Source organism: Adelges cooleyi, unplaced genomic scaffold (assembly GCF_023614345.1).
Source record: "Adelges cooleyi isolate 19-005CV unplaced genomic scaffold, UGA_ACOO_1.1 ACOO_flye_CR_arks_rails_tigmint_CR_PRNA_167, whole genome shotgun sequence".
NCBI classification, from domain to species: Eukaryota; Metazoa; Arthropoda; class Insecta; order Hemiptera; family Adelgidae; genus Adelges; species Adelges cooleyi.
The window spans coordinates 1,221,608-1,246,756 of record NW_026095824.1 but is presented as its reverse complement, the minus strand read 5'-3'; the positions used below and the strand labels follow the sequence as shown (position 1 = coordinate 1,246,756).

At 31.6% G+C, this 25,149-nt stretch overlaps 5 protein-coding genes across 13 annotated transcripts; 3 read left to right on the top strand and 2 right to left on the bottom strand.

The window, feature by feature from the left end:
- Window positions 1-412: 412 nt before the first annotated feature.
- Window positions 413-3,475, top strand: LOC126832966 (protein spindle-F). The gene is made up of 4 exons (XM_050564042.1): window positions 413-1,001; window positions 2,413-2,447; window positions 2,538-2,712; window positions 2,772-3,475. Exons 1-4 carry the CDS (start codon window positions 629-631, stop codon window positions 3,026-3,028), a joined length of 840 nt encoding a protein of 279 aa, XP_050419999.1. The 5' UTR covers window positions 413-628; the 3' UTR covers window positions 3,029-3,475.
- On the bottom strand, window positions 3,053-4,202 carry LOC126832967 (39S ribosomal protein L32, mitochondrial). Its single transcript, XM_050564043.1, has 4 exons — window positions 3,982-4,202; window positions 3,657-3,896; window positions 3,356-3,498; window positions 3,053-3,285 (listed from the first exon to the last, which is right to left on the bottom strand). The coding sequence occupies exons 1-4, from the start codon at window positions 4,076-4,078 to the stop codon at window positions 3,166-3,168; spliced, it is 600 nt and encodes a 199-aa protein (XP_050420000.1). The 5' UTR covers window positions 4,079-4,202; the 3' UTR covers window positions 3,053-3,165.
- Window positions 4,203-4,305: 103 nt separating this feature from the next.
- Window positions 4,306-16,744, top strand: LOC126832964 (mitogen-activated protein kinase kinase kinase kinase 4). Of its 4 annotated transcripts, none has more exons than XM_050564039.1 (22): window positions 4,306-4,751; window positions 4,905-4,970; window positions 6,776-6,832; window positions 6,943-6,987; window positions 7,052-7,484; window positions 7,552-7,683; window positions 7,765-7,923; window positions 8,003-8,251; window positions 8,325-8,428; window positions 8,560-8,744; window positions 8,825-8,865; window positions 8,947-9,062; window positions 10,557-11,120; window positions 12,834-12,929; window positions 13,006-13,062; window positions 13,579-13,816; window positions 13,909-14,120; window positions 14,199-14,366; window positions 14,466-14,615; window positions 14,687-14,797; window positions 14,880-15,068; window positions 15,549-16,744. In XM_050564039.1, the coding sequence occupies exons 1-22, from the start codon at window positions 4,677-4,679 to the stop codon at window positions 15,630-15,632; spliced, it is 3,531 nt and encodes a 1,176-aa protein (XP_050419996.1). In that variant the 5' UTR covers window positions 4,306-4,676; the 3' UTR covers window positions 15,633-16,744. The 4 variants fall into 4 exon arrangements, with proteins under 4 accessions (XP_050419996.1, XP_050419997.1, XP_050419995.1 ...); XM_050564040.1 differs by having other exon boundaries at window positions 4,308-4,751; window positions 8,316-8,428; window positions 13,618-13,816; window positions 15,549-16,743; XM_050564038.1 differs by having other exon boundaries at window positions 4,308-4,751; window positions 8,316-8,428; window positions 15,549-16,743.
- Window positions 16,745-18,895: 2,151 nt separating this feature from the next.
- LOC126832916 (uncharacterized) lies at window positions 18,896-19,758 on the top strand. Its single transcript, XM_050563956.1, has 2 exons — window positions 18,896-19,069; window positions 19,384-19,758. The coding sequence occupies exons 1-2, from the start codon at window positions 18,896-18,898 to the stop codon at window positions 19,756-19,758; spliced, it is 549 nt and encodes a 182-aa protein (XP_050419913.1).
- A 318-nt stretch (window positions 19,759-20,076) lies between these two features.
- LOC126832777 (molybdenum cofactor sulfurase 1) lies at window positions 20,077-25,120 on the bottom strand. 6 transcript variants are annotated; one of them, XM_050563717.1, is made up of 12 exons: window positions 25,023-25,120; window positions 24,509-24,665; window positions 24,063-24,199; window positions 23,310-23,589; window positions 22,536-22,790; window positions 22,025-22,301; window positions 21,617-21,738; window positions 21,345-21,530; window positions 20,959-21,188; window positions 20,660-20,866; window positions 20,381-20,601; window positions 20,077-20,316 (listed from the first exon to the last, which is right to left on the bottom strand). In XM_050563717.1, exons 2-12 carry the CDS (start codon window positions 24,601-24,603, stop codon window positions 20,125-20,127), a joined length of 2,202 nt encoding a protein of 733 aa, XP_050419674.1. In that variant the 5' UTR covers window positions 24,604-24,665; window positions 25,023-25,120; the 3' UTR covers window positions 20,077-20,124. The 6 variants fall into 6 exon arrangements, with proteins under 6 accessions (XP_050419674.1, XP_050419671.1, XP_050419672.1 ...); XM_050563714.1 differs by having other exon boundaries at window positions 24,974-25,115; XM_050563715.1 differs by having other exon boundaries at window positions 20,381-20,586; window positions 24,974-25,115.
- Window positions 25,121-25,149: the final 29 nt, after the last annotated feature.

The window sequence follows — 25,149 nt, the reverse complement described above, 5'->3', positions numbered from 1 at the left end:
TTTCGTTACGGTTGCTAATTCGTTCATGAAATTACATTTTCGATTATTTCCTGCGTAACGATACGAGGAACGGAACAAAATATGAAACGTTTTCAATTCATGCTATTACTATTATTATTAATAAAATATTTTCAATATAATATAATAATTAATATACAATATAAATTATAATTTTATCTCTTCACTAATGCTACACTCGCGTCTCGCATGCCGCGACTTCAGAGTTCACAGCACGATTATTATTTATTATTTTTTATCTACAACCGTGAACTAATGATAATATTGTTATCTTTAATAATGATAACATAAACGTCCTGCTTATCATAATCATAATAATAATATAAAGTATTCATTAATATTATAAATTATAAATATATATATACTATATTACACTATATATACATAAATAACTATTAACGTTTGCTGTTGTTATATTTTTAAATAATTAATTTAGGGAAATTTACTGGTAAATTATAGTTATCAATAGCCATTTATGATTTAATAACTATTATGTGTTTGTGTTAGTTTTTTAAATTTAAAATTGTGTTTATTCTAAAGTTAAATAAGTATAACTGTTGATCTCATCCAATTGTATCATATTTTGGTGCTATATAATACAAATATTATTATGTCTGTTAAAAATACTCTTGGTAACCTAGTGGATGATTTGGAGTCAACATCAGCGTTACGTATAGCATTACAAACACTAGCTGAACGTTGTGAAAAACTTCAAACCCGGTTAGATGTTGTTGAAAAGGAAAATGTAGCAATCAGAAGCCGTTGTAATTGTCAAGCAACTGGTAGTCAGTTAAAAAAATCGGATATTGAAGAGTTATCTTGTAAGAAAGAGCAGTTGGTTGAGTATTTGCGAATAGTAACTGCTGAAAATCGTAAATTATGGTCGAAATTGTCATCTATAGAAAACCACACAAAGCATTCAAATGATCTGATCAAACCTAAAAATTCTTTAGCTTTGATTGATAACTACTTGAAATATAATGGTAATAACTATGCTATTTATTATAATTATTAATACTTATAAATATAATGTCTAGTTTTTTCTATTAGAACTTTACATTATATAATAATGGAAGTTAATGTTATAATTAATACATTTTTTGAAAAAAGTTCTTGCTTAATAGAAATATATATTAATGAAGTATTTAGTTCAAATAATATTTCTACAAAAACACACATTACATAAAAGCAATTTTAAATGCCATTTGGATTTATATATCGATGTGTATGATGTATCATAATGATCTGATAAATTTACTTCCATTTTTATGTATATATATATTTGTTAGATCATCTAAGTACACCTTGTTTTTTTAATAATACCTAAAAATAAGCAGAGACAAAATTTACTTTACTGGACACTTTTTGTTTTGCTTTTTTGTAGTATTTTTTATGTTGATTACAAATCTGAAGTAAAAATCAACAGATTTTTATAGTTTTAATGTTGTAGCTTAATGAACTTTGAGAATTATCATTGTGCAAGACGCACGTGTAACCATTCAGTGAGTTACTTCAGTCTGCTATCAGTGATACAGTAGGAGCACGTGTACTACAGTATAATAATAATAATGTTCATACTATATTTTTTTATTTGTATTCATCCAATATTCATATTCACAATTTTTTTAATAATCATGTGCTTATTACGATAGGAGATAACGTTCCTAAACCCCCAAGAGGAAAAAATAGCTAGACAGTAAAAAAACAAACCCGATACTACTCTTTAAGCGGACCCTGAACTAATGAACTCAAACAGGAAATTTTAGCCATCCTTTTGAAATAATAAAAAATAAAGTAGTCATAAGTTAGACGCAGAAAACATTTTATTGTGATAAAATAATCAATATATTTAACTTTACTGATTTATTAAGCAAACTCCTGTTTTTAAATTGCTTCTTGTGAAACAGTAATCCTCAAATGTTAAGTAAATTTATATCAATAAGTAAGAGATTTTTTGATTACAGGCACGTAGCCAGAACATTTTTATTGGGGAGGGGGGGCTAACAATTTTGGGCTATTGTATCATTTTCCATTATTTGTTCCCAATAAAAAACTTGTGGGGGGCTTCTCTCTCATACTCCTCCTTAGACAGTCTCCCATACCAAGAATTATACTAATTTAAAATTGTTTTTGTATCAAGTATACCTATTACAATATTACAAAAATGAATAGTACCCGATTAAAAAAAAAAAAAAAAAACAGAATTACCTATAATAGATATTAGGATAAATTTTTCATGCGGTGAAAAATCAATCTAACTAGAACATAAGCTGATTTAATTTTAAATAACTGTACTACATAATAGTAATGAGTAATCACAATCGATTTATTTCAATGTGTATAAGCCCTAGAATTATGCCGTAAAATCTAGTTTATTGTTTTTATATTTTTTAGATGACAACATTAAAATGGATCCTAAATGCATTGTGGTAATTTTGTTTAATAAATAATTGAATTGCTTAAAATGCATAGACTTGTACTATATAATATGATGTATGTATTAAATATTATATTAATAGGACGCAGAGGGAGATTTTTTAAGTACACAATATAGTTCAGATGACGAGACATGGCCAATGTTGTTATCAGAATTAAACGCATTCAAGGAAAAATTAACTTTGGCTAAACATCTTATTGCCGACCAAAATAACTCGATAATAAATATAACATCAAAATACAATCTACTCGTTGAAGGTTAAAAATTTAATTATAATAATAAAAAAAAAAACATTAATTTTATTTTTTCCCTACAGAAGTAAAAGTGATTAAACCAACTGCAGAGTATCGAGATGCAGAAACGTTAACAACATCTACATTAGATCTCTGTCCACCATGTGTTTGTGGAATCCATTCTAAACCACAAAACCAATGCATATGCCCTCTTTGTAAACTTTATATCGTAGGAGCAGAAGGTGATAAAATATTCGATAAACTAGTAGAACACGTGAGCAGTCATTTCCCTGAAGAAGAAACTGAAACCATTATTGATAGTCTATCAGGACATTATTAAAAAAACATATTATTAAACAGTAAAATTATGTAAATACCTATTTATATTTTTTATATATATATTTCTATACAAAGTTTCATCACAAATAAAGAAAAAAATGTACTATAAAACTAAATTGTTAATTTGATTTCAACAAACTAAGCTAATTCCGAAGGTTTAACATCAGTAGAATCTGAATTTCCAATCGTAGTTCTTTGTAATAAATTCTTACTGAACCAAGACGGTTTCTCTCTTTTTAGCTCAATAATTCTTTTACCCTAAGCAAATTAAAAAAAAAAATATTGAATTACTCGAGATCAATCATATAGTTATTTTTTTATATCTTACCTTCCAAAATTCTTCAGCTTGTTTTGTTCTCTCTCCTTTATATAAGACAATAACCTCTTGTTGAACTGGTTCCAATCCTAATTCTTTTTCAATAGCTTCTTGCATATGAGTTGTTTCATCTTTAACTTTCTTGTAACAATTTGCTAAAAAATGAAACGAGTACGTGTAGATAAATGCACACTATTAAAATGAACTGAAAAGCTATTACCTATTCACAGTTATTAAAAAAAGCATGACATTATGAATTGTAATACTTAATTAAATTAATAAATATCTAATAGTTTTTTTTTAAGTATCTTACGACATAAATGGCGTCGTTGATAGTTATGCCCACAATGATTACAAGTCAGTAAGTCCGTTCGAGGCATTAGCATTTTGTAAAAATCATGGATACATCCAAATTTTCGTTTTAATCTTTTTTCAATGGTTCGCCTGTGCTTCGGTACAGCCCACAATATAGAATCTTTGAACATTTCGTTAACGTCAAACCATTTTCGGCAAGTCGCTTTTGGCACTTCCGTCAAACTTACAAACGATATTGCTGTGGACGTTAATAATTCGACTTAATATAATTATTTGACCAAGAGGCAAGAACAAGCTAGATAGTGCTGTAACGAAGAACAAACCGGGTGGAGGCATTTGCCCGAAAAAAACATTGCAAACAGCGTCAAAATTTGCTGACAGTCGGTTTCCAACTTTCCTTAACGACAATAAGCTCTTCATTTTCAAAAATTGCCAACTAGAACCTTTTTTTAAAAACTATTATTGTTACTTGTTTACGAAAAATCGAAAGAGGCAAGAGCACAGCACTGAGTCGAGACCGCGCGGTGTGCGTAATGCGTTTCTCTATCGCTAATCGTTATCACTAGTTCGGCGTCCATCAATTTGACCAAAGCCGCAGTACGAAATTCTCTCTCGTGAAATTCAATAAAAATGTAGTGTTCTCCGTGAAGATGACGTCACCATAATTGGGATTTGTGATTCTGGGAAAGGTGTGGATTTTTTCTGATTGTTATTGTTTTCGTTATTTCCAATTACCTCCAACATTTTTTCTTTCGTCGCACTACCTTTGTATAAATCATCGACAATGTCGTGCAACTATTTTGTGTGATTTCCGCACTACGGAAGTCGTTTCGCGTACCCACAATGCACGAGCACCGCGACACCGTCGTGTGATACCATATTGTTGGCCTCACAGGCAGAAATATCATAGCGTCTTAGTAGCACTACCGACTGTACCCAGTTTATGTGTTATACATAGTATTATTGTTAGTTCTAATTGTTATTAGTGTTTATTGTATTTTATCAAGTATACGTCCTCATGTTGAATATGGCGCATAACCTGGCTCCAAGTGTCAACTGTTCACTTGACGACATCGATCTCAACGCTCTCAAAGTGAGTTCAGGTTCATGAAAATACCTATCTATATGTGTAATATTTAACCATGTTATGTTCACAAGTGTATATTGCTACAGATAAGTGTATTGATAAATTGTGTTATACTCCTATGTTTTCCGGTCACGTAAAGTGTATTTTAATATTGTTTAGGATCCTGCAGGAATTTTTGAATTGATTGAAGTAGTCGGCAATGGAACTTATGGACAAGTGTATAAGGTAAGATACATATAATTTTATTTTAACTAAAAAGCATTTTGAACGATAATTTAACCAATCAAGTTACATATAAATAAAAATATTACAATTTTTAATTCATTTAAAAGTGTGAAGCAAAAGCTTACTATTCAATTATTTGATGAATTGCTTCTGAATGTGTAGAAAACTAAGTTCAGCAATTTTTATGACTATAGAGTTAACTTTAAAAAGACAAATTAGTTTGACAATTATCCATATATTATATTATAATATAGAAAAATAATTGTGATTTATAATATAATTTATATTATACATAAATATTGGAGAAAGTTGAATGTTTATAATGTATGCTTTAAAATTTGTATTAAAGTATTAATGAACATTCAACAATAAGTCTAAGTACCTTGTTCCCAAATTAAAACATTGGCATGTTAAAAATCTAAATTAAATTATGTGTTATCTTATTTTTTTTAAATTTTAAAGTCTACTTCAGGTTTTATTATTTTTGGGAATGGTTTATGAATTGATAAAAAGTAAAAATAAAGCATGTGTTTCATTTAAGACCTTGAAGCAATTGCTGTAGGACTAAGTACTTATTTACTGAGGGCGTGCCATTATGGGATAATTGGTTGTTGACCCTTCAAAGTCCACTAACATAGGTATTTTAAATCATACCACTCCTGTTTTATACAATGTGTATTGTTCTAAAGATGTATAACAATATTTTGTCTTCTATCTCATAGTATTCAAGAAATATCGTCTACTTATTTTTAATTTTGGTTTTTGTTAGTGATTATTTAATGAACTATGCTTTTTACTTAAGCACATTAAATATCGGAATTGTTAATATTATTATACAATAGTTAGTTGAACAATAAATATACAAATAACAGTTTATAAAACAAGTTTACATATTGAAATCCCAAATAGGGTGAAACTCATTTTAATATGCATCCACTTACTTACATGTACTGCCCACTTCATTATTTAATGAAGTGAATCATCATGTCTATAGTTCTGCGTCAGTGATTTTTAAAATATGCTCTGTCATGTGTTAGAATGTTAGGAATTTGTTAGCTTTATATACCAACTTTAAGCAATTTTTTAATCTCATAAAAACAAAAGTGTGGTTTTGTAGTTAAGCTATGAAACAACTATCTAAACTAACTAAATGTACTAAAAAAAACAATTAAAAACATTGGTTTTAAGTATCCACAAGATAATTATAATACATTTTAACAAGTCTTTCTTGATAAATATTGAGTATATTTTATTTATTTGAATTTTAACAAACACATATTACTTAATTTTTAGGTAATTTTGAGTAAATTGTTTACTTAGAATAAAAGTAATAGGGGTTCAAAAAGAATTATATAATCTGTACTTATATTTTTTTTGAACTATTGCGTTGTGCATAAAATTGTTTAAAATTAAAGACTATATATTTTCTTATTAACAATTATATAATAACTCATATTTTTAGGTTTTTATATTATATAGGATATTTTTATTTAAACTCTCATTAGCTTTAACTTTATTATAAATATTTTTAATACTTTTGTATCATTAAATCAGGTACTGTGGAATTATGTAGTGTTATGTAATTAGTATATTATATAGTAAAGAAATGAATATTTAAACCCTTAACCATAAAAATAATACGCTCTATGCGTATATGTATTTTGGCAACAATGTTGTCATCTTTATTACTAATGACAGATGTCTGGTGTTAGCGCTTAAATATTCATTTCTTTACTATTTTTCTATATAAGTTGCTTAAAGTTTTTTCTAGTATACTATGTATGTGTGTATATTTTTGTTTTCAGGGCCGACATACCAAAACCGGCCAGTTGGCTGCGATTAAAGTTATGGATGTTACAGAGGTATAAAATAAATGTTTATGTCTTATTACTATCCTAAATTAATTTATTTTAATCAGTCTGACTTGTTGTTTTAATGTACTAAATTATTTCATATGTTTAATTGTTTGTAGGAAGAAGAAGAGGAAATAAAATTAGAGATAAACGTTTTAAAAAAAGTAAATTTAGTTACTTATTGTTGCCCTAAATTGAATTGTATTTATATTATAATTTTTTTTTTAGTATTCAAATCATCGGAATATTGCCACATATTATGGTGCATTTATAAAGAAGAGTCCTCCGGGCAAAGATGATCAGTTATGGCTTGTAATGGAGTACTGTGGAGCTGGATCTGTCACTGATTTAGTAAAGTCTACTAAAGGCCAATCGCTTAAAGAAGAGTGGATTGCTTATATTTGCCGAGAAATTTTACGGGGCCTTAGCTATTTACACTCCAATAAAGTCATTCATCGTGACATCAAGGGTCAGAATGTATTGTTAACAGATAATGCTGAAGTTAAACTTGTTGACTTTGGTGTCAGTGCTCAGTTGGATCGTACGATTGGACGCCGTAATACATTTATTGGTACACCTTACTGGATGGCTCCAGAAGTGATTGCGTGTGAAGAAAATCCAGATGCCACTTACGATAATAGAAGCGATTTGTGGAGTCTTGGTAAACATTTGAACTTAAGCGCTTGTCTATTATTTGGTTAATACATATTTTTTATTTTGCATTACAGGTATCACAGCTTTGGAAATGGCTGAATCTCAGCCTCCTTTATGCGATCTTCATCCAATGAGAGCTTTGTTTCTAATTCCACGAAACTCTCCTCCTAGGCTAAAGTCGAAAAAGTGGGCCAAAAAATTTCATAGTATGTTTAGTTATAAACATCAACTAATTAGCATTTATTTTATTATAAGACATACATTTAAAATCACTTGCTTCTTTACAGGCTTTATCGAAACAGTTCTTGTAAAAGATTATCATCAAAGACCATATACTGATCAACTACTTAAGCACCCATATATTAGAGATCAACCAACAGAACGCCAAGTTCGTATTCAACTTAAAGACCATATTGATCGATGCAAAAAACGAAAGCAAGAAAAGTGTAAGTATCAAATTATATTATAGAATTACTTAATTATATTGGTTTTTTATTACTAACTACATCAATGTATTAATTTTAGCCGAAAGGGATGACTATCGTTATAGTGGTTCTGAAAATGAAGAGGACGACGATCACAATGTTGCTGGTGAACAACATTCGTCTATAGTACAAGCTCCTGGAGATAATACTTTAAGACGTAATTTCCAACAAATTCAAGAAGGAAGAACTTTGACTCCTCACGGTAAAGACAAACATGGTAAAGAAAGAGAAGAAATCCCAGAACCCGGTCCTCCTGCTCGACCACCTATAATACCCCATAGATTAATCGGTATGTCTTTTAATATTGTTGTTTGTATAAAAAAAATAATAAAAAAAATTTCAATTTAATATAGTTGTTCCAGATCCTCACCCACCTTCTAGGCCACTTCCCCCACCTCCCCGTGACGACAGACATTTTCATCCTCAACAACAACCCCAGAGAAATTCAAATGTGTTCCAGCCAATGGTGAGTTTTTTTTGGGAAAATGTATATCTTTGATCTTAATAGGCCCACAATTGACATCAATAGTTCTGGTTGATCAGTTATATGAATCAAGCGTATCATCAGACAGACTGACAAATATTTCTATCTCACAGGTACATCAAAATGGTGGTGCTAAAGTAGTACCGCAAGGGATAATCGAGTCTGATTCTTCTGATGACGATGACGATGATGATGATGACGATGAAGATGTTGCTCATCGACAAGATGCTCGACGGGCTCCACCTAGAAGAAAACCAAATGATGGAACTTTACTAGCAAGTGATCCACCTAAACCTCTGTAAGAAATAAGTGATTTACCATAAAAAGAAAGCCAAATAAAGTTCTATATAAATATTTATTTATTTTATTACATTTCAGGCCTGCAGATATTAACCCAAACGGAGTTATGCATTTAGAAGGTAGTTAAAATGTTCAATGAGTTATTATTTTTATGTTTTGTTATTGTATGTGTAAATAATATAAATTATTGCTATTTTAAGGATCATCGTCTAGCTCTAGTAATGTTATGGGGCCTGGAGGTGCACCAAATCGACCATTACCACCTACTCCCGACGAAGAAAATGAAAACGGTGATAGAACATTAGTGCTGAGAAGGGTAAGTTTGATTTTTTTCAGGCAAATGCACTCCACAAAACACTTATCACGAATATTGGTGAATGTTGATTAGTGTGCAGCCTATAGAAAGTACAGTTTTTCCTATAAACAATTTGGCTTAGAGAAATGGGACACTTAATTATTTTTCGCATGAACAAAACATGTATTTCAGTAACTGTTTTCGCTATTATGGTTTTTTTTATTATTGAAGACCGAAATTTTAAGTAAATATATTTTTATACATTAAATATCATTTCAATGCATTGACTGCATGTGGTTCTATAATTTATATTGTCCCATTATAGTCAGTTATTAAAAACATTTCTTAAATCTTAGTTAACAAATTTATGTATGAGTAAAATATTTTTTACTCCTACATTAATTTTATTGGCACAATGCTTTTTTATTTACTAATTTTGCTTTTAAATTAGATATTTTGGATAAAGTGTGTATTGTATATTTATAAATATAAGTAGAAAATAAGTAGTGGTCTGGTGGTAGAATTTAAATTAAAATATTTATTCTCTACGCCATCACTATCACATTCTTATAATACTGTATTTAGAATTTTTCTCCTAAGGTGTATAGATTAAAATAATAAATAAAATATTATTGTAACTTAATTACAGTGCTTTACTTAAATCTAATCTTAAACAGATAATTTTAAAGTTGGATTCATTTTTTGTAACAAATTACAATTATAATACATAACCTTAGATTTCTGTACTAAAGTATATTTCTGAAATAGTGACACATATTTTTTCAGGCTACGGCTATACTAATTAACATTTGGGGTAGTAGTCACATTTACAGAAAATATGTGTGTAACGTTTCTGTAGGGAGATTCATTTTGTGATATAAATATAGACTTATTATAACATAATATAAATAAGTGAATCCAACTTAACGGTGTAGGGATTTCTCATAATGTAATTAATATATTTAAACAATTTTAAAATATGTATAATTTAGTTTTTTTAATTTAAAATTTGTTTGGTAATTTAAAATCTAATAATCACTTAGTGAATATTACATTTTTTTATCCAATTTCATTTTAGCTTTATTTAAAAAAAAAAAAAATTCAACACGAAACTAAATATTGGTTTTAATTTCTTTAGATACTTTTAGGAGATCTGTATTATATCTTCAACACAAACATTTATTAAATTGGTTTCTAAAAAAAAAGTATTTGCTGTAGTTGTGTTTGCATGAGGATTGTGTGTGCTGTGAAAATTAAAATTGTAAGTTCATTGTATATCAGAAATAAAGACGAAAACCGGGCTCATATTCAAGTAATATAGATCAGATAGGATTATTACTTTGTTTAGTTAGGATATTATTATAATGATGATACAACATCACTTATTAAGATTAAATATCTTGGGTATTTATAACGTTAGGAATTCTTAGGTTTAAATTGTTTAATACTATACACACGGTCTGTAAGGTTATTGATATTCTAATTTGTTTTAATATTTAAAAATTCCTACGCCAGTTGCCGCAGCAAAAACCTGCTACAAGTGAATGCAAAGTAGATTCTGATGAACAAAAATTATTAAAAGACTGGGACTTTGCACGATTTTTCCAAAAGTCCAACAATTCCACTGATAATGATAGTCAACAAAAAGAACAACCAATGTCCATGCCTCGACGTACTCAACACAAACGTAATGGTTCAGAAGTATCTGCTTCTTCAAAATTTATACCGAATGTGTTCAGAAGAGAGAATACAGATTTTTTTGTGCCATCTTCACGGCATTCGGCTGTATTTCTTGAAGCTAAAAAAACAGATGTCCAACAGAGACGCGGTTCGGATGCTGGCAAAAAATCTGTAGAAAGATCTGATTCATTGAAAAAGCAATGGAAACCGACTAGGCCTCGGCGAGAAAGAACTGACGGTGATATTGTTTTGCAAACTAGCCGGCAAAGGTTAACAATTTCCAGACCATCCTTAGAAAACAGACGTTTAGAAGTGGATGCCAGGTTTTCACGTGGAACTGTTGAGAGTGGCAACAAGTTAAATGAACAAGATAACGGATTTACCAAAGAAACAAATCAGGTTAGCGTTAGAGATGTAAAGGTTTTTAATACATGCCATGTGTTTCACTTAATACACGTCCTCGCTAATACATTTATGTGGTTTTCCAATCTTGACTTAATAGTTAATACCAACATACTGTTCAAACTAGTTGTGTATCGTTGATAGTTAGGGTTTTTGGCCGTACAGATTTTTGTTACTATCATTGTTCCAAAAAGAGTATTAACGCACGTAAAATTTAACTTTGTGAACTTTTTTGGGCTACATGTGGTATTTATGAAAGTTGTACGACTTTAGACCGAATTATCTCGGTAAACAGCATCTTTGGTTAGAAATTCATACTAATAAATTTAGAGATGTGCTTTGGGAAAAAATACAACGTAGGACAGCAAAAAAATCTAGGTAGGTATATCAAATAAAACCAAGTATGTAAATAAATAAATAAATTTAGTCTTAATGTTAATTGAAATACAAGTTTCTAAAATTAAAATTGTAATTTTTTATTAAAAATGTTAAAATGAACAATATAAATTACTGTTATAATTATGAAAAAAAAATTTTAGATGCAAGCCAATTGTTGAACCTACTATTCATTTAAATTCCAATCCCCTTTTAAATTGATGACAGTTACAAAAAGTAGTATACTAGTATGTTTTTTTATGCCACAAAAACTAGTATATTTTAACATTTATACCAAATTCTAATAAGTTTGTATCTTTAATGACTAAAATTAATGTTTTACTTATTGCCACGAAAATAAATAAATTTAGATCCATATGGGTTTTAAACTGGCAAAAATGAAATTTATTCATTTCGAAATTACTGATACAAAATATATACCTCCTACTTTTCTCGGCAAAAAATAACAACACACATTTTTGTAAGGCAAATGAAACATTTTAAAAGCATTGTTATTATTATTTTAAAAATATTGTAAGAAATAGTTTAAACAAAAATTTTAATTCTAAAAAATATTCATTGCACATCTCTCACATAACCTCTCTTTAAAAATATATAATATGATAATTATTTTAAACTCTGTTAATTTGGAATGTGTAAGTAAAAAAATATATTGAATCGAGTTAGTTTCCCTTGTGCTAAAGAAAAACAAAAATGTATACAACTGTTTATTGATGGTGTAAGCTGTACAAAATGTCATGATTTGTATTGTGCTGAATGCATGTAGTTGATTTGTTTGTTTTGCATGTTATATGTATGTGTTTGCATTTTATTTTTAGCTACAGTAATTAAATGAGTTGATCACGAGAGGGGAGGGGGATATAATTCTATTAAGATAGTTCAGATTTATATAGATAATAGGTCTTTTAATATTTTTAGATACTTCTCTGCTATACATATATTATAAATGTTATTAATGAAAAAAATAAAGAAAAGAAAGGTAAGTATTAGTTTGTATATTATATAATATGTCTTATATTATGTAATTATAGTCAAATAATTTTCAACTTACTAATTGGCTTTAGTGTGCATCTCTAACTTTCAATATTATTCCATGGGAATAACCGGCACATAACAAAGTTTAGCTTGATTATAATTACTATTAATATACACCTACTTATGTATGATATAATTAATCCTGGCTAATATGATACAATTAATACTAAACGGTTCATTAATTAACATGTATTGTATAGATTATGTAAAAATGTATTGATTAACGTGTATTATACAGCAAAGGCTTGTAATTAAAATAAATATAATATTGATTCATAGAATCGTGATGAACGCCGAAGTGACTTCCATAGACATGATGTTTCTGGTGGATCGAGTTCTAGAACAAGTTCAGTTTTACCAGATCTACTTTCACAAGTAAATTTTAACAAATTTATATATTTTTGTTACTTTAAATATAACTAATTATTGGTATTAATTTTGTTACTTGAAGGCGTCATCCAGTCCTGGAACTCCAAGCCAAAGGCTAGAAAAAAGCAATAGTGAAGAGGTTTGTAAAATCATATTTGTCTAGTTGTTATGATCAGTGGTGTCGGACCTATATCTTGTAACTGAAGTGACCGCTTCATATAATAATACGGAGAAGGTGATTTATTGTAAAATGAACAATGCCATTATTATTGCATAAAAAAAATTAAAATAGTTTGGGGAACTTTACTTTACATAAAAGTATGAAACTACTGGGCACCACTGGTTATGATTATTAATTGTATGTTTATATTTTAACATTAAATACTGTAATCTCAATATTGAGTTGTTATGTATGTTAATTAATTAGTTCTAAAATTTGTCTAATTGGATTTGAATTTGTTTTTTATGTGCATTAATTCCATTAACACGAACATTATGATCTACCATTATTGCAAGTAAGTTCAATAACATTAACTAAGTTGTTTGAATTGACTTTCTCTAAATTTGCAATTAATCTGTCTAGCAATAGTTTTGAGTAAACACATTGAAGACAATGATATACACTGTGTAATGTAGACTTTAATTGTATTTTCAGTTTTCAAACACTTTGTCAAATACCTATTCATTGCAACAGAAGCAACGTTCATTCCTTGCATTCGGCTTCGGAGCAGGCGGAACCGGCACAAGTACTAGCTCACAAGGCCCAGGTCGTCGTGAATCTCATGTAAATGTTAATGTTACACCAGTTGTTCACGATTTAGCCTCCGAAACGCCAGAAATACGTAAATACAAGAAACGGTTCAATTCTGAAATCCTTTGTGCTGCATTGTGGGGTATGTTTATACTGTGAACAACTTTAAATGTTAAAGCAATTAATTGTATAATGCTATTATGGTGTATATATATATTTAATAACATTTATCAGGAGTGAACCTCTTAATTGGTACGGAAACTGGTCTTATGTTGCTGGACAGAAGTGGTCAAGGCAAAGTATACCAATTAATATCTAGAAGACGGTTTCAGCAAATGGAAGTACTGGAAGGCCAAAATATTTTAGTTACTGTATCTGGTAAAAAGAACCGTGTTCGAGTTTACTACTTGTCGTGGTTGAAATCTAAGATACTAAGAACAGACGGGGTTTGTTTATTTTCATATTCATTTATTTTACTTATAATATGTTTGAAGATTTTACTAATTGAATTATTTAATATGTAGCAAGTTGAAAGAAGAAACGGTTGGATAAATGTTGGCGATTTGCAAGGAGCAGTCCACTTTTGTATAGTCAAATACGAACGTATCAAATTTCTGGTCATAGCTCTTAAAGATAGCATTGAAATATATGCTTGGGCGCCTAAACCATACCATAAGTTTATGGCTTTTAAGGTAACATAGTTTAATGAAATAATTATTTTTTAATTTAATTTATACTATTGTGATGATTTGATTGCTTAATAATCAATTTTTTGTATATTCTTAAAATAGTCATTTGGCGACTTGGCGCATCGACCTTTACTAGTCGATTTAACCATTGAAGAAGGTGCACGGTTAAAAGTAATCTACGGTTCAGCTGATGGATTCCACGCTGTTGATTTAGATTCAGCATCTGTGTACGACATATATTTACCTAAACATGTGAGTGGTTTTAATTACTATCAACTAAATTTATGGTGTAACAACTAATATTTATTGCATTGTCAATGTAGACTCAAGGATCGATTGCCCCACATTGTATTGTTGTGTTACCAAATTCCAATGGATTACAATTGTTGTTGTGTTATGACAACGAAGGTGTCTATGTAAATACATATGGAAAGGCGAGTACAAAACTAATAATTAAATTAACAGCAGCTATTTACCGTACGTTTTTACAATTTACAATGTTGTTTTTAAACACAGGTGTCTAAAAACATACTATTACAATGGGGAGAGATGCCAACTTCTGTTGCGTACATAGGCACTGGCCAAATAATGGGCTGGGGTAACAAAGCAATTGAAATACGAAGTGTAGAAACGGGTCATTTGGATGGTGTGTTTATGCATAAGAAAGCACAAAGGCTGAAGTTCCTCTGCGAACGAAATGATAAGGTGAGCTTATGTGTTTGTTATGGATAAAGTTATTAATGTTGATGATAAATAACATTTATTTTGCATTATATATAACAAAAATAATGTCAAAATATTGTCAGAATATTTTTTTTACAACTTAAAAATAGTTTTTGCACGTTGATCAAATTTTGTTTAAAGCAATATTGTTTCAATATTATTAAAATACTAAAATATAGTCTGGAATATTTCTATCATATTTTAAAATCGAGAGACAACCAAAAATGCAGAATTATTTATTATTAGGTTCAGTTTCATTTAAAGTTCTAAGCAATTATAGCTTGTGGAACTTCATATCAGAACAATGGTAAAGATCAAAACTAGCATGGAATTGAACGATTTAGAAAGAATTATTTTTAAAGTTCCTATTAGCCACAACTTAAATAATAACATTGCTATAATATTTCATAAAACCATTGTTTTTAATTTAATTTTACTTATATTGCAATGTACGTGTTCCAGGTGTTCTTTTCGTCAGCTAAAGGTGGATCGTGTTGCCAAATATATTTTATGACGCTCAACAAACCTGGTATGGCCAACTGGTAAATCAATTACCAAATGAACACATAATAATTAATAGATGTACATCAAGAAATATTGATGTTCAAAAGAAAAAAAATTTTATTTAAAAAAAAACGCGATGAACGATAATTATTTAGAGCATAGCTATACTATATAGCTTACATATATTACCAATTTATGTTTATAAAACTTTATATATATAGATATATCTATATGTCTTTATATATATATAAATATATATAGAAATATAGATGTATACATGATATATAATTATTGCTTCAAACAAAAGACTTGACTACCAAGTATGGTAAATAATAATATATAAATATTATATAGCAAATATTTATCTTATACACTTGAATGTTTTTTTAAATAATTTCCCAAGTAGTAGTATATTTTTTACAACTAATTAAGTGCCTACGCACTCTTATATGAAATATTTTTTATTTTTATTTTATCAAAATACTAGAGGCCATTTTACAAAATTAATATAGTTCTCTAACATTCACTGCTACGAGTAATACTCAAATAGGTTTCCATGTTCAAAACCAATTCATATGAACAATAAGTTACAAAAGCAGTGTTCTGTTAGAAAACTAATTAATGTGTACTTCCTGTTTGTTTGTTTTTTATTTTTTTTGAAAGCTCACATGAATTATACTACATAATATGTTAACTGGTATATTATAGTTTTTATCAAATATTATTATTACTCTTTATATTATTTATTTATTATAATTTTGTTATTAGAATAAATCGCATTTCGCGAATAAACAAAATATTATTAGCTCATAACTTTAATATAAAACAACTTTTTATATGTTTTATAAGTCGAAAATTATGGCAAAACTATTGAACAAAAGCACTACTTGAACTTTTATTATTATCTTAAATTTTTTTTTACTAAAATTAATGTTAGTAATTTTCTATGAAATTATGTGCATTAGACTATTTTTTTAGTGTTTATATATCTTTGTTATATAATAAAAATAAACAAATGCTAAATTAATTAGAAAAATATTGTGGTGCTTAAATTGTCAGTTCCATTTGATTTGTGAACAAAGAAAAGACATGCCACTATTATGTACTGTATCACTTTTTCCATCTCCATTATGTGTCAAACATTTTTTTTGCATTGTATCATATAAAAAAATGTGTTATAGGTAAAACTGAAAAATTGTGTTTTTATTTTGATGTCAAACCATATTGATGAGTACCACATAAAATAACATAATTTCTATTTACATTACAATAGAAATGATAATTTTTTCAATATTAATAATAATACATTAGTGGGAAATTATGATTAAAGAAACCTATATGTTTATCCATTAACGGTCCAGTCTTGGAACACTAATGAAAATACTATATTTTTTAAACTATTGGCTGAAACCGACACTGTTGTCCCGATGTGTGATCTCTTGGTGTGTATTGCCGGTACACTAAAGCTACTAAAATATGTATACTTGTTTATTAGTTTTTACACTGATCAATACAAATTTGTTTATTCCCACACGGTGAATCTTGGTTAATATGATGGTGATAGGGCTCGAAGCATAGAAGTTTACCGCGTGACTAATATTTGTTTATTATAAAATGAAAATGTCTATTGTAAATTATTACAAGAAAGAGGGCAACCAAAAGACGGTACGCACGTCTTACCGACGTCGCTATTTGTTTTGCCGTATTCTATAATAATCATAATAATTGTATTGGATTTAACGACGTTTCGCGGGAAATCGCCGACAATAATATTCTCGGTGGCGCATTGAGGATATTATATCATTCGGCGGGGGTAGGGCAAGTTCTTCGGTCTCAAGTAATGTAGTGGTGGAACTTGTTTTCGTAGACGGCCACTTTCAAAAATCCATCGCAGTCGGGCGTGAAAGTGTACGTTATGACCTCGGCCCGCTGCCGGCAGCGGATTTCGAACGGACAATTGCACCTTTTGCCCAGACCGATTTTTTCGCTGCCGTCTTCCGAACCGATGTAGTTGCACGTGCTCTGCAGCAGTAGCGTTTGCACGCCTTCGTCCAAAATCATTTTCTTCTGGTAAGCGCAACACACTTCGGCGCACGTCTTCTTGCCCCTGGCCGTGAACTTGACCTCCCTGACCTCCTCCGCGTACAGCAGCATTTCGCTTTCGCACAGGTGCACGGTGATCCGGTGCGGGAAATTCATGCCCAGCAACTCTATCGGGTCTCGGAAATGGCCCTCGCCCGGGTCCTCCAGGCACACCGCGGAGTTGTCGTCCTCGAGAAACCTGTGCGCTACTGTAACAGACAAAACGGTAATGTCGTGCGATCATGTCCACGTCGATATGGGCTCACTGGAGCGCGCGGGGGGGGGGGGAAATGAATATGAATGAAAAAATACAATGAATACACATGAACTCACTGTAGCCAAAACAAACCGAAGTCCGCGTGATTGTCAGATAAAAAAATAACGTAATGACAAACATCTCGAATGCGCAACAAACAAAATAAAAAAAAAATGCAAACTGATTAATCACTACAGTAAACATTGTTATTTTCTCTTAGAAATACATTGTTTTAGTAATTTTAGCCATTACATACATTTTTTTTTTTTTTTTTGGAATTGGTGCATAACTAAGGAGGTATTGTCTTTACAGTGTTCTTTTTTTTTTTTAAAGTGTTTTTTATGTGTTAAAAGATGTGTATCATAATTTATACCTAATAGCAGGTTATGTTAAGTATGGCTTTTAGGACCTAGCGAGTTGGGTATAGATTGCTGCACGCAACTAGCAAATAAACAGTAGGTTTTTGTATCGACAGTCACTGAAGTTTTCAAGAGGCGGTTTTCGATAGTTTCTTTAACATATTTTTTATTTAATTATTTTAAAATTGGCGTACTTAGATTGTGTACCGTTAATTATTGTTTCCTAGTGTAGCATTTGCAAGTAATAAAATTTATTATAAAAATCTAGTGGCCAACACGTATTAGTGTTTTGTAGATGATTTTATTTTCGTTATTTCTATTGGGTCAGGTAAAAGGTCATTTGTGTAGGCCTTTTACATATTGTAGTCCCTTCGAAAGATTGGTTCAAGGTCTCGAATGACCTTTATTAATTATTCGAATTTACATGACACATTCATTTAAATATCTGCATTACTTGTAGCTCTGACTAAAACCTAGTGTACTCGCTATTGATTTTCCATGGATACAAAATCATCTACACGTTTTAATATTTACCGGAAATGTAGATATCATATTATGTGGTAATCTGTGTTACTTCGATACAGCGTTACCAGTTTGTCTTATTCACCATGGAAGAAAACGGACGTATTCATTCAGAAATGGACTTTTGCGGAAATGACCCACCTATATCTACGGATCCGTTTAGGGATCACGTGATCGGTGATCGACAACAGGCCGTAATCAACGAGCTCCGGACAGACATGTGCCGAGAAGACAAGGCGTATCTGAGTACTCACAGAGAGGTAAACCAATCGACTTGAGCGATTTTGTTTGCTATTAAATGTATGGTTGGTGCAAGTCGAAGAAAAGTTCGTGGTTGTTATAATTAAAAAATGGAGGTGTGCGGTGTACGTATTGTAAAGAATTGACGATGAGTACAGGAGTGTGAAGAGATAGGATTTGGTAGGACGTCGTTTTTTTCTGTATGGTAGAGGACTGAAGAAGAAGAAGGCTATAAATTGGAATAATAAGATTATTACATTATACATTTATATTTTGGCTATAAACGATAGCATATTCGATGGCTACAAATGTATTCGAGTTCGAAACTTATTAGGTGGAAGCAGTGGCCGTGCTATTGTTGCGGGAAATATTGAAGAAGAAGCCTAGGGATCCGTTTGCGTTGGCCGCCCGGCTGTTGAAGGATCCGTCTGTGGCCAAACGTATTGGCGACTACCGGCGGTCATCAGGAACTATCGAAGCTGATTTGCTCGACCAGGACGATAGGTTTTACGCTTTGGACGAAGACAAATTGTGCGGCACTCAAGTATCGACCTACGACGACTTGGATTCAACAAAATTTGTTCGTCGGTTAATCGAACAACGCATAACCGTGCCAGAAAGTCCACACGATTATGTCCAACAGTATAACAGTTCTTCTATTGAAGATTTCGAAGGAGAAGTCACGTGGGAAGAAGACGTTTTCGAATAGGAAGGAATTGTCACGTTCAGTAGATTTATTATATCGTATTGCAGCTGTGAATATATATATATATATTTTTTTTAAAATAAAACCGACAAACCACTAGAGTCGTTCGAATAGCTCTGGCCTCTGTTTAAGTATAATATACAATAATATATACTCAATGGTAGTAGGCTTGTTATAATATAATATATTATATTGTCTAAATATATCAATTTTTGTTGTTTTTTTTTTTATAAACCTAAACGTTATTAATCAATAACATAGTACAATAAATCCGTATAAAAGATGAAATTTTAAAAATGATTTTTGTCAAAAGTTGCAAAATATATTATTCTTAGTTTTACAGTAATACACATAACTTCGTAAAACGTTTCATACAAAACTGACAGGTTGTCCTACACGTATGTAACCAGCTAACGTTTCTTCAACGCGGTTGAGGTAAATGCCAAAAACACTTTTGCCGTTCCACTTGTGCTGATCTAGTATGCTCAAAGGTTTGTGATTTTTCAGTGAATTTGATTGGTCAATACAAATCATTTTACAGCGAACGCACACGGAATGTACCTGAAATGGCCACACATAAGTCAGGATCCGTCGAGATCGGGTATACATTTTCAGACTTACTTACTTGAAATTTTATCCCGCCCATAGTCACTTCGGTCCAGTTAACTTCGGAGTTGACCGGCGAATCGCCTGCGACCAATATATTACTTCGAAACCGAAACAGTACGCTATCCAAGTCCAAATCTGTGTTGTCATCTTTTAGCTCTCGCCTGAGCCAGTTGACGGTCGACTCGGTCGTCATCAAGTACTGACATTGGTTGGCGGCCAAGACTTTCGAATTCAAAACTGTAAAGTAAACGCAGTCGGAAATTGGGAAAAATGTATGATTCGAAAAATTGATTACCAAATTTGTTGGACTTTGACGGACTACGGTTTGTGCATCTGATTAGCCTTAGTCCGGGCATATCGAGATTGAAGCTTAGCCACGAGGCCACTTCGTCACCGCAGTCGAGTCCATCCACTAAATCTCCCGTGCAAGTTTTGCCTGCTCTCTTTATGTCCAACTGTTGGCTTTCTAAATATATTTTCATTGGAGATCTGTCCGAATTCCCTTTACATAAGAATAAAGGCTGCTAATTATACGGTGGTTCAACCAACCTACAGTACAATATAGGTATATCGGCAATATAATATTAGTCTTACCGGCATACGTAAGCGTCATTATGCCTTTGAACAAATCGATTTCTGGCTGTATCAGGCATAATTTGGGTTCTTTTAGTTGAGTCATACAAACACCGTCTTCGCTAAGCACTGTCCATACCCGGTCGTACAGCAATCCATAGGATTCCAACGGCCATTGGTTCACCTCGACACTGCCGCAGGATTTTATTGGATAGACGAAGATCCTCGACACACGTAAATTATTTGAATTGCTGTTAAACGTTCAAGTACTCAAAAGTGGATCGGGTCGTTTAAAGTTTCTAGTCAAGCTTAGGCGAGATAGGGAAAGGTAAAGATAATACATAAGCGCGGAATTGGAACAATCAGCGGCGCGCGGACGGCAGTCAAGAATATGCAATTAATTTTACTCGTTTAAAGTTGTTAACATTCTGAAATCGACTGGTCGGACTACGTCGCTCTGCCAAAAGTATTTGACCATAATATTGTACATGGTATCAGCGTCCGATACACACGATTGGTATCCAAATGAAACCCGAACAGATCCAGTCGGCGTTCCATCGATCAGGTCGATGTCGTCTCCGCAAACGTGACCACTGCAAAAATATGTTTGGCTTACTCCAGAGAAGCGAATATAGTGATTTTCTGGAAAGGCGAGTAGGAGGTTTACAAAACCATGTACGTTTTCTGATGATTGTTTTGTATTTGTTGGTCGGAAAGATTCAAGTGTGTTTGACAGGCGCCCGGATTACAGAAACAACCCACGCGCAGTACGATGCCATTGTTGTCAGCAACATTTCTGACCTTGAATTAAAAAAAAAAAAAAAATAATAATTTGTGTTAATCTACCTTTTTAAACATCTTGAAAATTACATCTATGTATAGATTTAAAAAATAAACATAATTTCGTCGAGAGAATCGAATAATTTTCCATAATAAGTATTTTTTTCTTCATCACCAGACTTTTCAACCTTTGACATACAACGACTGGCCGTTAAATACAATAGGCACATTTATCTTAGAATGGTGTACTGAACAATATCTGATAATATATTATAACGTGGAAACGCCATGTTTAGGTGTTACTCACTTCGTTGTATCCGACATGTTCGCCGTTAGCTCTAAGCACGTTGAAGTTGACGACACCGCCTTGGAATTCTCGACAAGTGTAATCCGAGTCGGTGTAAATCCGAAACAAAGGTTTTTGGTTGCCATGTCTCGCCGTGCACATTTTCGCATACAGATAGGCAGCTAGCTCGAACACTCTTTGGCTAACGCTCTGCATTGGACCGGCCAATTCTCTGAGGGTGTTTAGTCCGTGATCGATTGCTATAATGGACAAAAAGTCTACGGTGCCGTCTTCGAACCTAACATATTATAACAGTTAAACATAATATGATAACAGTTTGACGGTAGATTTTGGATATTTTCTATGAGATTTGCACGTTGAATCCATATAAGGATTCAATGTGTATTACACAAATGCAGAGATGCCGCGGATGCTTTATAGAGCTTTCGTGCAATTTGCGATAGTAATTAATTAGTCGGTGGTCGACGAAAGTTCATCATGACTTAAGTACTGTACCGTTGAAAGTAATTACCATTCGTGTAGAGTCGTCGTCTTGGGTACGTGATGACGATTCCGGGCCAGAGTTATTTCTACGGTGCCACCGCCGTAGTATCTCTTACGGTTTAGTGCGTTTGCGCCCGTACGGTTGTGCACCAGGAGAGCTCCAATGCCTGTGGGATATCCGAACATTTTGTAAAACGACACAGCCACAAAGTCGGGCGAGTACTCGCTTAAGTCCAAGTAGTCGGTAGACACGTGCGAAGCAGCGTCTAACAGCACGTACCATCTGCACAGAGAAACGCGTTTGCAAAATTGAATTACACCGTATAAATGTTTTAAGTGGCCTGCAACTCGATTATACGCGTCCCAATCGATTTCCTCAATTACATTATACTCCAAAGGGACGGTAGAAATATTTTAATGGGTACTGATCTGATGCGGACTTATCTGTTAGGCATTTTATAGCTGGTTACTAATCAACTGATGATCATTTAAAATAATACAAGAACTATTATTGTTTTTAATGTGCTAAGCTTTTGCGCACTTAATTTATAATTATTTCACGAATGTAGATTAAAAAAAAAATCACAATTGGAATAGTTTGGCGTTGTGTTACAATAAAGGCATTGACAGCTCACTTTAAACTCGTGTGGAATCAGTAAAAATATGAAACCCAACAGCGTAAAATAGAGCCACTAAAAAATAAACCGGCACTCGGCGACCTACACCACATTTTACCGAAACAAATATATTAGACTAAATCGTGATTATATTTAAACATAAAAGTTATTGTATGTTGTCTTACTTTGAACCGGAATTTTCGGTGTACCGGTCTAAAGCGCCGTTTTGACATTTTCTGATCCAGCTCAACGGGTATTTGTAACCAGAGAAATTGGATTGCGCTGGATAAACGAACAGCGAGTTACCAGATTTCGGACAAACCGACAGATCAGTGTTTGGAGCGTCAGAAATTTGTATTCTAGTCAGACATACATCTTGGACGTTTTCAGCCAACTCTCTCATGCCTAATACCGACGTGTGATTGTCTTGGGTGTAGGCAAACGCACTTCCTTGCCATTGACAGTCTAAAATATTGAAAGTAAAATAAAAGACTATTTAACTAATAGACGAATTGAACTCATAGAAGATGTTGCAATATAGATTAAATGACCAATAGATAGAAGTTGAGAATCTCAACAAATGGTAGTATCTAATTAGCATAAATATTTTAGTATGTAAGGCTTACTTTTCAAACGAACTGACACAAGTCGTTAAAGCTAATAAATAATCTGACAAACGATCACGTGAACTATTAAATTTTGCCTTAACAATCTGAACTTGTTAAACTTGATGTATGGTTTACAGATCGTTTTCGATTGTGGTAGCATTTATAGGAAATTATTGCTTAATATGTGTTTGTAACGGATGAACAACCGTTGTTAGTAAAGTTGGGTAAAGGTAGCCCTATTTTTGAAAGCGGTCATTTGTTTACAGGAAGTTATACATTTGAAAGTGATAAAATCACTTGAAACTATTATCCAAGTTAGTGTGTACTTACCGGAGGCGTGTTCGTTTGATTGGTGGCATTTGTCGTGCCACGCAAAACACTCAGCTACAGTTTTCAAAGCCCCAGTGGCTCCTGAAGTGAATATTACACTGTATTTTTCGGTATTAGTATTAAAGTGCTTAAGGATTCTATACAAAAATTAGACCATACTTTATTTAACGTTCTACTATAGAAGATATAGTAAATAAAATGTGTAAGATTGATTGTTAACATACAATATCAACGGTTGTCTTTTGGATAAAATTTGTGAAATAAAAAATTATTTCTATAGTTATTATTTTCACTTCCTACAAATGTTTGGCACATATCGGTCGTCTCTAAAGATTTAATTTTAGAAATGATGATATTTTTATTGGAAGAATGTCATATAACATTCTACAGTTTTATGGAATGTTACCGTTAAAATAATAATACTAATTTGTATACTCGTTTCTTACTTGAATCGGACTCTGTCAATTATTTCTTCACAAGCGGTTGATGGTTGGCCAGATGAATGTGGGTTTCCATATAAATTAGTTTTTAAATCAAACATGACGGCATCTATCTGACTATCTGCGTACAAAGCTGAGCCCGCGTGGTCCAAATAACAAATTCCTTTATTATAATGTATAAAAACGATATAGGTTTGCTGTTATTTAATTTATTAATTTCATGACTTTAAATTAAATAATTGTTTTATACTTATAGCTATACTATGGAATGATAAACAGAAATATAGTCCTTTTTTTAAACAAAAAAAATGTATTTTACACATTATTAAAATGTTGTACAATTTTAAATTAATTTCTTAGTTGGACAGTTATGCGTCAGCTAGTTGTTTATAAAAACATTTTGAACTAAGTCGACTCACAAATCACATGCGTATTAAATATGTATAAATGTTAATTTATTTTATCACTCACCTCGAAGCCTTTCAAATTGGTTTCGTATCGATTTAGACGTTTTACTTACATCGATAGTTTTCTTCATTATGTTAGTTGCGAAAATTTAAAAAGTTTTTTTTTATGGTTTAGGTATAGGTTAAATGTGCTACTAACTGTGAAGCATTGGACACACGGTCAATTTATATAATGTCAAC